The sequence below is a fragment of the Anopheles stephensi genome, unplaced genomic scaffold (genome assembly GCF_013141755.1).
Source record: "Anopheles stephensi strain Indian unplaced genomic scaffold, UCI_ANSTEP_V1.0 ucontig291, whole genome shotgun sequence".
Classification (NCBI taxonomy): domain Eukaryota; kingdom Metazoa; phylum Arthropoda; class Insecta; order Diptera; family Culicidae; genus Anopheles; species Anopheles stephensi.
Window position 1 is genome coordinate 283,082 of NW_023405226.1, and position 14,559 is coordinate 297,640.

The 14,559-nt window shown below is 41.1% G+C and overlaps 1 protein-coding gene across 7 annotated transcripts in view; it reads left to right on the plus strand.

The window, feature by feature from the left end:
• The window catches only part of LOC118516428 (tyrosine-protein kinase Drl-like), a 78,697-nt gene that overhangs the window by 55,098 nt on the left and 9,040 nt on the right, over positions 1-14,559 (plus strand). For all 7 annotated transcript variants that reach the window (XM_036062299.1, XM_036062301.1, XM_036062302.1 and 4 more), the window contains 2 exons: positions 1,521-1,737; positions 5,918-5,997. In XM_036062299.1, the coding sequence (XP_035918192.1) occupies positions 1,521-1,737; positions 5,918-5,997 (297 nt within the window). The remainder of the gene's footprint in view (positions 1-1,520; positions 1,738-5,917; positions 5,998-14,559) is intronic.

A 14,559-nucleotide genomic window follows, 5' to 3' on the forward strand; every position in this document is an offset into this window, starting at 1 on the left:
TGAGCATCTGAGGCTGAGCTTTAAAGGCCGTGTTGTTTAGTGTCCGGGGAAAGCCTAACGCTGTTGCTAGGAGGAGAGTCGATGGGATTTGAGTGTGATGTGGTGCTCTCTCTAACCGAGCTTAAGTGGGATAGAAAAATCCGTTTTTAAGTTACTTCACTTTATAAGACATGTTTTAAGGAGCAGTATTGACCAGCATTAATAATATTTCATGTGAAATTAAATGTTTTTTTCAAGCACATTTTACACCACATGCAGCTTGGCTAATCTTTTAAAAAGAGAAATTCATCCGCTAGTCTTCATTGCCTCATAAATTCAATATTCATAGCTATGTTTGGATTCGATCGTGCAGTGACGGATTGTCGTAGAATTAAACTTATGGATCCAATAATCAGAAGAAAATTTTACAGCCAAATATCGATCAAAATGAACCGGCCATCTTACTTTGTTTAACCGATTCAAATTTCACATTGCAGTTTTGAGATTCAGGATGTCAAAATACGGGTTCACGGAGGCAATTTTAAATTTCGCGAAAACATTCAGTCGCTTTACGATGACTAATTGGCTGTCTGAACCTTGTAATGTGGTGTGCGTTCGTGTTCCAATTTGCTACTGTTAATGCACTGGTCCGTTTGAATAATTCATTACACCAGTTCTTTCGAAAGAGTTCATTTTTTTGAGTTCATTCTTCCAATGCTTTGAACCTTGCGTTCTTTTATACTAAAAGCACGGAGTGTTGTCCAATGCTAATTCATTGATATCCTAACACAATTTCAAATGACTTATTTCATGAAAAGTAAACATGAAAGGTACAAATTTACAAAATTTTGAGGAGTTTTTACACATTATTGTTTTACGATGCTCATTGTCAAAAAAAATGGTTGATAGAATAAACCTTATTCTTTTCTATTTAATATTTTTATCGAATTAATATAGAAAAATTGTAGCTTGAAGATAAGAGGGACATAAATTAATTTAAATTGGAATTCAGAATGTTTCCCAAAAGACTCTACCAATATAACTGAATTACTTTGAAGCAAATCTTCGAAACAAAAGTAACTCCAAATCAACATAAATGACCATCGTTTCGAACAGCAACGAATGATCCCGCAACGTTCGATTCCAGTAATAGCTCCGATTATTTCAACATCAAGCAACACTTAAGTATTGTTTTTTTAGAAACATAAATACGTCACGCAAGGACGTTTTTAAAGCGCTTTCCCTGCAAACCATCAAACCCGTCCCCGTCGTCCGTTGCCCATCTGCATGCAGATAATAGCACGTTAGGCTGTCATAAATTCGTAACAATACACACTAACAAGAAACCACAATTCATCCCTGAAAATGGCTCCGCTGGGAGTAGTCAGCAAGCGGCGTCAGGGATACTGCGTCAGGGACCAAAAAAAGAAACACCTAAAATCTGATCCATTTTCTTCCGTCTTTTCCATCTTTTCTCCCATTCCATCCATTTGCAAACGGTGAACGAAATGAAAAAAAAATCCCGCTACCGCCAACAACAGCCTAGACGTTGAGCTGAACGTTCGTGTTTGTGATAATGCGCTGTCGCGTGACGTCTTCCCGAGCGACTACCACTGTCTGGGGGACAACGAGAACCGACCCATCAAGTGGATGGCACTGGAAACGCTCGAGAAGAAGTTCTTCACCGCATCCAGCGACATCTGGAGCCTTGGGGTGCTGCTCTGGGAGCTGGCAACGTTGGCCGCGATGCCATTCGAGGTAGGTAAAGATATCGAGTGGACGATAGGGTAGCAGTGTCCACCATACTACAGTACCAACATTACATCAATCACAATCCGCGTGCACCACCCGCGGGTGGTTGGTCCGGTGTGGTGGCCACATTAAAATATTATATTTACTCATCGGGAATTGTGTAAGCACAGCTCGCGCAAACATACACTCCGTGACACTAATGGTGCAGGCTTGTCTCTGTTTATTTATGATTTCGTCACTTACAAACAGAAGACGCTAGAGAAGGACCGGGCGCATGCAGGCACACACACACACATACAGACCACCGACACAAGCACTCGAAATGACACACCGTAAGAGTTCCGAGTTGTTCCCGGGACACCCTTCAAGTTCGCCCCATTATCACTAATGGCGGACGGTGTTGACCTACATATTGCCGATCGGGACGTGGACCGTTCGTCGAGTGCGCTGTAATTTTGCTGCTGAACCTTACGCACCAAACCACATTCACCCAGCCCTCGGTCACATGGTCTTGCAAGGAACTCCCAAAAACTGACCGGCCGGAATAATATCAAGGCTTCCTAAAAGCGCCATCGAGATATTCGGAAATATTGGATAAAGTAAACAAGACGCCGGACGATAAATTTCCCCTGAGGGAGACCTGGGGGGAAGGGACGCAGAGGAGTGGAGAGGTTGGGCCGGGTCGCCTATCGTCAGCTCCATTTTCAATTCCATCAGCACCACAGCTGGTAGCGCTCGTGTGTGTGTGTGTTTTTTTACTATCCCCGTGTAATAGCCTTGAGCTCGACAGGATTTTCGAACATACCACACAAGGACATTAGAGCGTGAGGCCGTCCGAGACCGTGTAGCCATTAGATTGATTATGAATTAATAATAAATAACAGTCAATTAATTAAATTGATTCTTTCCGCGGTTTTGTTCCACCGTACCACCGAACGACCATGCCAATTTCCTCTTGCATCCTTGTAACAATTTCCCATTCGAGATTTTCCTCCTTCTCTCGAGGGCACCCTCTGGCCAAACGACCAGCGGGCGAGGTAATAACACTTTAAGCGCAACAATAATCATAATCATTGGCACCGTTTCCGTCGCGCTGGCATCTTTCTAGCGATTGCATCGGTCGTCCTTGTGCTGCGTGTCGACGGGAATGCGAGTCCCGGCCCGTTTCGCTCATAAATTCGACTAATCGTTTCCAATTCTTCATGTGCATCTGGGACGTTTATGAAACCTACAGTTTGGGTTCCTGCAAAGGGGAGTTTTACAACGGGGAGGAGTAATTCCTTATACACTGCTCATTTTATTTACTAAAGCCTTAACGGCTGCAATAACATTACACTGCGTCCAGTTTCTGTAGTGCCACCTTTATGTTTAAGCAGTAAATTTTCAGAATTTTGTTTACTTTATTTTAGTATCGTAAAGTCAACGTACAAACATCACGAAACTGAAGAAATTAAAAGAAAAATATTGTCCAAGATATTAAACGTCAGACAGCATTTCCTCGTACCATATTAAAAATGAAGGGAGCTTTTTCCTTTTTCCGAATTCCCTACGCATTTTTTATTCCCTCGACCAGGTTTAAAATAACCGAGATTCTGCCATTAAGAACTTGGAAGTATGGTGCGATACTGGCCTTATCATGTAGCACCACATTAACTCCAGCAGACAGCAAAGTTTGCAGATCTTGCGGGACACTTAGTATGTTGTAATTTGTTGTCTTCGGTAGCTGCTAAACAGGTTCTGCTCTACGATCCGCTGCCATCCCATCGTCAAGGATCTATATCTATGGCTGTTGCGATTTACGACTTTATTTTAAAATGATCATATGAATCTGGAGTCACTCACAATTCGTCCACTTTTCGGGTAGGTCAGGATAAGAAAGGAAAATCCGTCAACCGTCGTCCGTAGATGCGCTCTCTCGCGGCATGTAGCGAAAGCTAACAGTCAAGTAAAAACAGAGATCCCTCACTAGGTTTTTGCTCCTTCGACTTCTTCTTTGGCTCTACAACTCTTGCTGGGACATCTTGACCCTTCATTTATAGTTTTTTTTACTTGATTTTTTGCATAAATGAATAGTCAACCCATCATTCGAGGAGATGTTCTAGAAGGGAATTGTTACCCAGTAATTTTCTTCTTGGCTCAAGAACCTCCTAATTTCATGCCGGCCTACTAGATTGGATATTACTTCGTAGTTTGATAGGCAGTCTCCACTATTGGGACTTGGTCCGGATGGGATTTGATACCCGGACGCTGTGGCTTGTGCAGACCACACCGCGCTTTTACTTGATTTGCCTATCCAGAAAATCCAAGACTAACCCTTCTCTTTCCTGCTCTGTTACGATACTAGATTTGGTTTATAGATCTTATATGTCTCTTAGATCATCGTTTCTTTGCATTATATTTTATGGCTGATGCTCTTATGCTTTATCATAGGTATTAGCAACCCTCTTCCTTGTGTTATCCAAACCTCCGATTCAGTGTTCTCGTTTTTTGATTTTTTATCGCCTCTTTATGAAGCACCTTCCGGTACATCTTTATAATACAACTCGCTTTTTCAAAAACTATATCTTGTAATTTTAAAATTGTCGTGACTATGTCCTAGTTTTATCCATTTTGTGTCTATTATGATAATTTAAGCATAGCACTAGAATATACTTGGTCTGCTGGTCAAAACTAACACTAAATATACGTCTGCTCCTTTTTTTATTTATTTTACAACGATAAATTAATTTACGTATTACACAATACAGTATTTTTTTATAAACCGTGCATTAGTGTAGTGAACAAATTACATATTTTTTGTTCACACGACATTATAAACATCGAAATATCGGTCTGCTGTTCCGTTTTCAAATAAATTTCTTTACACATTTAAGTGGCTCTATAGAATCTAGTCGCAGTGTAGCATCTTCCTCCTTCTAGTACAGGAATTATCCTTCTTCAGCTCTACTGTTTCACAGATGTTGCGGTAATAGCCATCGGAAGTTTTTATCATGTTTTCGCTCCCTCTCTCTCCCAGACACACACACTATCTTTCTCTCTTTTCGTCTATGTTTTTACCAGTCTTTTGTTTTCCCTTTTATTCCCGCGAAAAAAAAAGTTAAGAAAACATTGAGGAAAAACAAATTTTTCAACAAACTCACAACAAAACACACCAAACCCCATCCCAATCGTTGTTGTTGTTGGTGCTTCCGTGTCCCGTCAAATCATTCCCTACATTACGCAGCTCATTACATGAAAGAATTCGTACCATTTCCTTCCTCCCCTCCCGCCACAGCCCACATTTCCAGCACGGGGAAAAACTCGGGTGGCCAAAAATATTTAGGCCAGGCAATAATGTATCTGGCCCGTGCGTCCGGCATTCCGGGGTACCGTCCTGGGCCAAGCTATTTGAGCCATTACGAGCATCCTTCGGGGTTTTGCTCGCTCTTATGAGTTTGTTCTTCATGATCTTCCCCCACGGCCAGCGTAAGCATAATTGCGAAAACATCCCCCTGTCCCCGGTGGTGGTCACTCCTTTCTTCTTTGATCATGGTACGGAACGGATGCCTCGCATGAACAGCGGATGCACCCCATTGAACGCAAGCCATAGCAAATGTGACGCACTTTTTCTGCCCCTTGTCCGCTTGTCGGGTGTTGTTTCCTCATTCATTTTCTTCCCATTCTACTTCGGCCAAGCGGTGTGATATTAGATTTCTTTCCCTACTTTTTCACTCTCTCTCTCACTCGCAGTCCGCCATTGCAGACGGGTCGGGACTAAATTATTTCATTGTCTTTGATCCCTTTTCCCCGGGTTTTCCCCGAGTTTCCTAGCTTGCCCGGTTCCATCCTTTCGTAACAGTAATGTTCACCCCTTTTTTTGTCGTTGTTCTTCACCGCCGTCCGCACATTGGTCGCTGTCCGGACGACCCTTACGAGAGTTTTATTTGCTTTTCACACTCACTTAACGCATCCCCGTTATGGATGAATTGTCCCTTAATGTCCTTCCACCTTTCCCATTCGACTCCCCGGTTATCTCCCATATTGGCGAGATTTTTCCTTTCCAGGAATATAAGGGAGGGCAAAACTCGATCAGCACACAATCTGCCAAGCTTGCTAGTGGGAAGTGTGGCACTGTTGGATTACGCTTAATGCGTTGCGTTTACTGTACTTTACGTGTGATTCGTTCGTTTCTCTTTCTTCTTTGCAGGAGGTGGACTGTTTCGAATTATCGGCTTACCTGCGGGATGGCTATCGGTTAGCACAACCGGTCAACTGTCCGGATGAGTTGTAAGTATCTTTTCTCATTTACGGTGACACTTTGCTTTGGGGTTTTTGCTGCCTTTGCCGCCCGATTCCAGGACAGGAGAGCCTGATTAAATTATGGATATATTGGACCGGATAAGCTTTAATTGAGGTTGATTACGTGAATGACCTAGCTCAATATGATTGGAGGGTGTTTTTGCACGGAATTAAGTAATTTCACTTCTTACGGGTTTTAGAATGTTGCTTTGAACGTAATGTTAACAAGTTCACTCTTATTATGATTTATATAATTTCAAGGTTAATGTATTCCACAATATTTTAAGATTTTAAAGAATTTTTCATTATTTCTTATTTCATAGTTAACATACTCACTGAAGAACTGTTAATTTATTCATTTACATATTTCGAAGTTTCGTATTTCTAAGATTACTCAACAGTTTTAATTGAAGCTAAAATATCCAACACTTATGGCAATTTCTGTTGTTTTGGTTTTATCAGTTCACTTTCATTTTATCAGTTAACCATGTATTTTTATTCACATTTGATTTATTAATCTTTATTCATTTATTTGGTATCATTGATTGATTTAAATTTCTTTTTCTTACCAACAGTTCACTTGTCTTCACTTTAGTTGGGAGATATTTCCTCCTACGAACCTATATATTTCAAATATTGGCTATTTAATGTTATCTTCTTATATTTCATTTTCTCATTAAATCATCTTGTGCTTTTGGTAGCTTATATGCGAGGTACTTTTTAAATTATTCTACCTACAGTGATGGACAAACCATAATGTATGTGTAAATTGTTGCAAAAATCAACGACCCCGGGAAACACACATCAGCAACACCAGAGACCCACAAAGTCTACGCCGGGTATTACCTTCTTCCGGTACTGTTACCGGCTAGGATATTACTTCAGAAATGACATTGTATCTCTCGACGTATAGTGCCTCACGTCCTTCCTGAAGAATGACTACTGGATGTAGAAAGAGAAACAATACCCTTCTACCATCCAACGCTAAAGCTTCTTACAGGCATGAAGGAATTATAATGAATCACAGCACAAGTCAGGTGAATTCAATGAGACGAATTAGGTCTCAAAAACCCAAAACGTCTAAAAAATAAAAGAAATAAAAAACCTCGGTGAAGGTGAAGGCACAACGACAACTCTCAGGACTCGATGCAACCATCAAGGGACCAGAGAGATGGGCTGGTCTCTCTTACCTTCAATCTGGCGTCAGAGAGGCCCAACTCATGGGTGGAAACTTTGGGAACCTTCTTTTATAAACCGATTCAAGCCCTGACATACACTGATGAATTAGACTTCATTGGTTTGGACTCTGCTATGGATCAGATACTAACCCAAGAATCGAGCAGGCGGCACTATTCCTCAGATTAGTGTCGCTTCAGCTCCAGTAATCTTCTTCTTCTTCTTCTTTGGTCTAACGACCTCTTAAGGTCATGCCTGCCATTTTTGGCATACTAACCTTAATGATACCAAGAAGATGAATAGTTAGTCCTCACTACGGGGGAACAATGTGGATGGGATTTGAACGCCGATCGTGCCGTATGAAGACCGGCACAGTTGTCGTATCACCACCGTAATACGTCTCTCCGGTAATAAGTGACATAGAAATTCTAGTTTGTTTGTCGCAATCATAACTTCATCTGTCAACAACAACTGTCGACTTCATAACCTCTTTTAAAGCTTTTTCAAGATAAGGGTGCTTTAATCTTCAGTCCGTTACTTCATGAATAATATTTTTAAACTGAAGCTTGAATAGGGAAAACAACTAGGAACAAACACATTACCCTAAAAAATCTTGGTTTAGGTCTAACCGAAATCACGACACCAAACAAAAATATTTTTTTCAAACCCCTTTTTAAAAAATTCTCCATAATTACCGCACCTCGTTCACAGCACCTCTTCACATACCTTCCAAATTCTACGCTCCACAGCAGAGTCATTCATCACGTTCGGATGGTTTTAGAGTCGTAAAAATTCAATACCATTTTTAAGCGAACGATTCGCCCCAAAAAATAGCTCATCAACAGAGTCAGAAAATTAATTCAACTTCCCGCGCTCTTTCTTTGCTACCTAACCATCAATTTCGCACCGCCACGTCGGTGCTGCCGATAATAAAATCGCTAACAACACATCGTAAAATGTTTATCCTTCATCATCAGCGGCTCCACATATCCGCTCTGCTGAAAATTGGCACTCTGCTCATATTTCCCCCTCATCCGAACACATTATTTGATTCACCCACATGAGCCTTCGTTCTAATCATTGCCCGCTTCCGGTGTGCAGAAAAAGCGGATGCGCATCTTTAACATGCTTAAGCTCGTCTAAAATGGGTCGGTTTTGCAAAATATGCTTTCAGTGCCGTAGGCAATTTGGCGGAAAAAAATTACTTTGCGAGGAAACAATGATTGCCGGATGATGTTGGCTCAGTACAACGAAACAAAGCAGAAAAAAGGCGTCGTGCCAAAATGATCAAATTGCTGTCGTTAAACACTAGCGCAAAGATCATCTAGACGCTGGGAGACGAACACATAATACTGATTTTTGCATCCCTGGTCATGGAAAACGTTATGAAACACAGTAAACGGAGCAAAAGCACCAGACATTGTTCTGGCGAAAAATTTGCACGATTGTGTACACCCCGTAACGGTTGTAAAGTTGCTTTTTATGTCACTTCCATAAAACGTACCAACCAAGGCATGATCATAAAGATGCTGCTCTCACACACATACAACTACATACTGAAGTGTTGGCCTGGTGGCAGAAGAGCCCTTCGAGGTGTTGAATGAATAAAATTACCTCTGGCGATGCTGATAATTGCTCCGGCAGCATATGGCAAGTGGCGTGAAGCTAGCAAGTTACTGTGCCCGTGCCGGAAGGAACATTATTTTCCATTTTTCGCTAAATGTGTGATAGTGGGTAATCGGTTTAATTTTTTGTAAGAAGATAATCATTTACACACAGTGATGGATATTTTTGCGTGAGGTAGGATCGAAAAGCATCGTTGTGGTAATTTTTTTTTAAATAATTTTTTTTTTATTTTATTAAAAAATATGTTGAACTCCAAATCTCTAGTCTGTTTGTTGTAAAGTACGCTACAGTTTTAGGTAGATATATTCATGCTCAATGGTTGAAATACTTTTCCAAATAGTGTCATTAAATAATTAGATGGTTGATAAGTTTTTTGGGAATTTATTTACTGAGACTTCCTTGCAGTCTGTATTCCTATAAATTCAAATTTAACTTATCATCCAAACACGAGTTTAAAAATTAGAATTTATTAGTCGCCAAATATCTGATCTGATCTGAATCAGAAAATCAGCTTAATCGACTGGTTGCAGTCTGTCCATAAATCTCATCTGTAGAGCTAACCATATGATATATCAATGATCTCTATGTTCCACAGTATCGCGATATAATGTGATGCAAAGTGCGGCTCGGAGAAAAAATTCAAAGTGTTTATAAATTTACGTTTATTATATCTGATTTAAGTTTGCTAACTGGTTTTGTTTGTTTCTTCGTGCAAGTAATACTGTGGAATATTCAGGAGATTTTATGCTACAAATTTGTAAAAATCCATGCTTGTTCTTGTGTGTCATAATGTGTTTCTTCTTGTGCTATGAATGTGTTTTTGTTTCATAACGATGGTTATGAGTAAGATAGATCAAGTGGAAGCAGTAGAGAATATCACTTGGACACATTTAGTCTTCTCCGCTCTTGACACTACAACCGCGAAAGGTCTCGGTCTGCTAGATTTGAGCTCCTGAGGCTTGATTTTACCCTTATTCCTGCCGTGGTTCTTCTGTCTGGAAGGATAATGTTAGTAGTTAGTAGGATAAACAAAATCCTACATTGTAGTCCTGGTGATGAAAATGGGGAAGTAGAGGTCTTTGAACATATGGCCTTTAGCTGCCGATCCATATCCAAAGAGGATCGTGTTCCACAATCGCGCAGTAGTATTGAAGGGTACAGGGAGCTGAACTTCCACATCGAACCGTGATGTGTCCTCATAAAGAGAAGAAGAAGAAGAAATAGAAGAGGTCTGTGAAAAATTCATATTCCAATTGTGATAAGGTAGAGCCAAGCAAAAATTCATAATAACCCGATTCTTTGGAACAGGAAGCATGCCAAGCAAGCTAATGTCTCTGAAAAATCTCTGGCAAGCATCATCAAGAAATCACATTCTTTGTTGAGGGAAGATCAATGGATAATCCTGATCTCCGTCATAAAACTGTTCAGTATCAATGCTATCTCTTGTAGCAACTCAGCTAATTTCATTGTACGACACAAATTTAAAAAGCCTCGAAGAGATGAGCAACCAAGTGAAATATATTGTTAGAGTCTCAATTATGACTAGATGGTTTCGAAAACTGTTGCCTATTTTTATTCACGTTAGTAGCTGCTTCCCCTGGTGAATGCCATCCACACTGGCGTTTACGTATTCCGAAAACAAGAGAAAGATCGAAGAGATTAAGATTGGTCGTCAAAGTGGACCGTGCGAGAGTATCAGTCATCAGTAAAACATGAAGTCTAGACTCAAAACTTCAGTCAATGTGTAATCGAATATTGAGTCCAAGACAACTACAGTATTTACAATCAATTATCTCATTTTTCAACAGATTTCGCTTCATCACTTCACTCTGACCGGGCTTTTTAACTTTTGGAACTTTTTGTGGAACTTTTCAAATCACCCTCATAGTTGTCATCATCGGTTAGCTAAATATTTACCCTCCACAAGACAGCCCTAAGGCAAGTGTCCTTTTCGGGCCCGCTATTATTATTTCAACCCCATCAGCATCTCCTCGGGCAGTTTGCCTTGAGGACTGCTTCTCCCTGGCGGGTGTTTTTGTAATGCAAAAAATCATTTACATACCGTTACGCCTCGCCTGTCGACCATTCCGGTGGTTGCGCACCCATGGGCACTTAAACCAAACGACTGCATTCTTGTGCGCCCGTGTTGTTGCTGTCAAAACATCCTGCCCAATCGCGTCCACGCGCTTAATGCAGACACAAAAAACAACTGCACAACTACCCAGCCCATTATCAGACCAACCATTGCGCGGGGACATTTGTCGTTCTATCGCGATGCAACGTGCCTTGGCCGTGCCGAGCCAGCTTCACTATCACAAGATCTGCACACTTGCATCTGTGTTCTTATGCTTCCCTTTTTTGTCTTCCGATATAGCTACTTTGGATGCGAAACCAGCGAGAAGCACCCAAAAAACCATCTCTGGTGGAATTTAATGCTCATTTATTCCACACAGCTTCGCCCATTATTGGTGAATCGGTGTGAATGCCATCCTAAAACAGTTTTCCCCCGTGCAGCAACGATCATGACTGCGAGGAAAACTCGCGACTCCGGGTTGGCGTAGTTTTTGATGTGCTGGTTTTTCTCCCTCATCATCAGGACGCGCGATGTAAAACAACAACCAACGTTCATGCAAAATAAAGCGCCATTAAGTGAAACGAAAGCACCAACTACCAAAGTCTTGCCTTGGGACGGTTGTAGCGTTCCGGTGGAAGAAAAAAACCCCAGCTCTATTACACCAAACCATGAAGACGCGGCCATGTTTGCGACAAGCGGCTACATTGGCTACAAAAATCGTTGCTGGAAGCATAAATCCAAATGCTCCGCATCCGTGCACTGCACGGCTAATGGAGTTGAATAATTCAACTTTTTTAAATAAAGTCACCAACCAAACCCAACGCACCAAACAAACAGAAGCAAAACCAGCAAAGCGCCCGTTCAAATGCACGAGGGGCACGCGAAAGCCACCCATACCGATCCGTACCGCCGATGTAATGCAATGTCCAATCTTTATTTCCTTCCGATAGAGCGGCACGTCATGCGAAAAATAAAAAGGAGCAACAAACCACACACCGCCACCAACTCCCATTTTGCATCGCATGGGACGTGGTCCTTGGTCGCGGTACGCTAGAAAAGTTTCCACTAAAGTACATGAGTCGAACAAAAAAAAAAGTGTCGCCAGCTTCCGGCAGCGCGGGATCATAAAGTGCAAATAATAAAAGCGTGCCAGCCAAATGGGTGAACTGAACCGTAAACTAGGGAAACAACTTCGTTTTTTTTCGCTCCCTCTCTCTCTCTCTCTCTCTCTCTCTCTCTCTCTCTCTCTGGTCCTTGCAAACTGGGGAATGAACCCCACTTTACGACAGCTTACAGCTGCAGGGTGGATGCATATCGGTGATGCTAGCTTCGGAGCGGATGGGAACAGCGAGCAATGAGCTCGATATTTTGGCCGTGGTTTGATGTGTTTTTGTTTTGATTTATTGGCAGTGAAGTTGAAAGTGTTTTCGGGGTTTCGCTTCTTTTTTTTTGGTGACTAATTTGAAAATTTGTTACGAATGAATCTGGGAGATGGGTTTGTGTAGTTTTTATTGCGCTTTGTAAAAAGTTTTTGTTTGTGCTTGGGACGTACGACAAGACAAAATGGCACGCGCTAGTTTGAATGTAAAACAAGTATTTTTACGGAAAAACTTTTAAAACAATAACTATAACCATCTTTTTCGTAGCAAAACTTTCAAATAAACTTGGTCGATTTGAACACAATTTGTGAGATTGGTAATGCACGCAGATATCCAGATTAAGATTGTTATTGGGATGGCACTACAATCTTCAAAGGTCTGGGCCTGCCATTTCTGGTTCCATTTTTTTTCTTTCGTTTGTGCATAAAGAGTGGCCTGCTATTTCCAGTTTTTTATTTAGAAAACATAAATGTTAAGAACTCACACAAGTGTTCTGTCTGTGCAATGCGTCAGACTTAAAGGCAAAGCATCTGATGCAGAGGTTTTTCATTTTTCAATTCAATTGTTTGTTCGAGATACTTTCACAACCAAGTTGTAAAGAATATAAACCTGCAATTTGTTCGTAGAATAAGTTTTCCATGAAGTAGCTTATAATACGTGAACAGGAACATAGATTACAACAGACATTAAATGAAAAATCATCCAATCCTCCTGTGGATGTGTGGAATGAAGAGTGGTGGTCTTAATCCTCCTGAAGTCCCGCTGCCTGACTTGATTTTACCCGTAGCAAAGTAGTCAGCCCTGCGTACGGATCTGGATGGGATTTGAACCCCGGTCCTGCCGTTTGAAGACCGGCGCCTATGTCGCCTCGGCCACCTCGGACCTTCTCATAAACTCAATTAAATTAAATTAAATCAATTAAATCAATCAATTAATTAAAGAAGTTGCTCTAAGATATTGCCCTAAAACTTTTTCCTATTTGAACACTAGTAAGGCTTTAGTGGTAATAACTACCCTTAGACTCTGTAGATGAATAAATTTTTGAAATGTAATTCCAGATACTTTTCACAGAAAGAGTAGACGAACGTGGAACCTAGATCGAACTTTGTAAACCTCCTAAAGCTTATATGGAGACTATGGGAACCGTCGCTTTCAAACCCCTACTCCGTAGAGCAGTATTCAGGGAACCATATGGCAAGAACAGCCTGGAATATGGAATATGGAACCCTGATCGAAATTTGAACACCTCCTAAAACTTTTATGGAGACAATGAGGAACTTCATTTTATTCTCGGACAGGACACCTATCATGACCTCTGGACACCGGATATAAATCATATGAAACGTTTTAGGTCCACATTTTTGGGGACAGCTCGGTGGTAGATGCAAAAACGGTGCCGGTCTTCACACGGCAGGACCGGGATTCTAGTCTCATCTGAGCCGTTCCCCTATAGTGAGAACTGACTATTCAACTATGCGGTATCAATAAGTTTAGTATACCGGAAATGGCAGGCTTGACCTTAAGTGGTGCGACCTTCGATGCCAAATATATGTAACTGGACGTTGGGCATTTGGCTAACAAAAAACTACAGGAGGAGTAAATTACGATATGGTCAACAAGACTCACACAAAACCAACCACCATTAGCAGCCATCCTATCTTCAATCCTGGTACGGAATTTCTTATTGGAAGCTTATCCTGCAGTCTCCCTGGGAAGGATCTCTAGAACTTTTTTAATATAAGCCATTAACAGGTATTAAAGTGGAATCGGTGTGTTTTTTTAAACTTATCCCCATAAAACTAATCCATGGATTTAGGGTCTGGAGAGATTTTTGATCAACCGTTTAGGTTGGTGAAATTTCCATACAACCATTTTTTACCTTTACACAGGGCGAATCATGGACTACCTTCATTCCCCAAGGCTTCTTGGCTACAGTGTTTTGCAACTATACATAGCCGTTAAGGGTCTGAGGACACCTGTTTCTCCAGATTTGCGAAGACTACAGCTGCTTGAACGCAATAAGACCGTCTTTCTCAGAAATCTCACTTCATGCTACAACCTCGAAGTAAATCTTGAGCCTAGTTCGTATCTTATTGCTTTTACGGTGTTCAGGGAATATTGGACAACAGTTCTGATATCTTTCGTTGCGGTCTCCACCAAGAAATAGGCTTGACCGTGACCCTCCTTCACCATAGTACATATATATTTCGTGTCTGTCTTACTTCTTACGGTCTGACGTTGAATATATCTCTTTGAATGCTCGTATTCGTACATTGTTTCTCTAATCATAAGTGC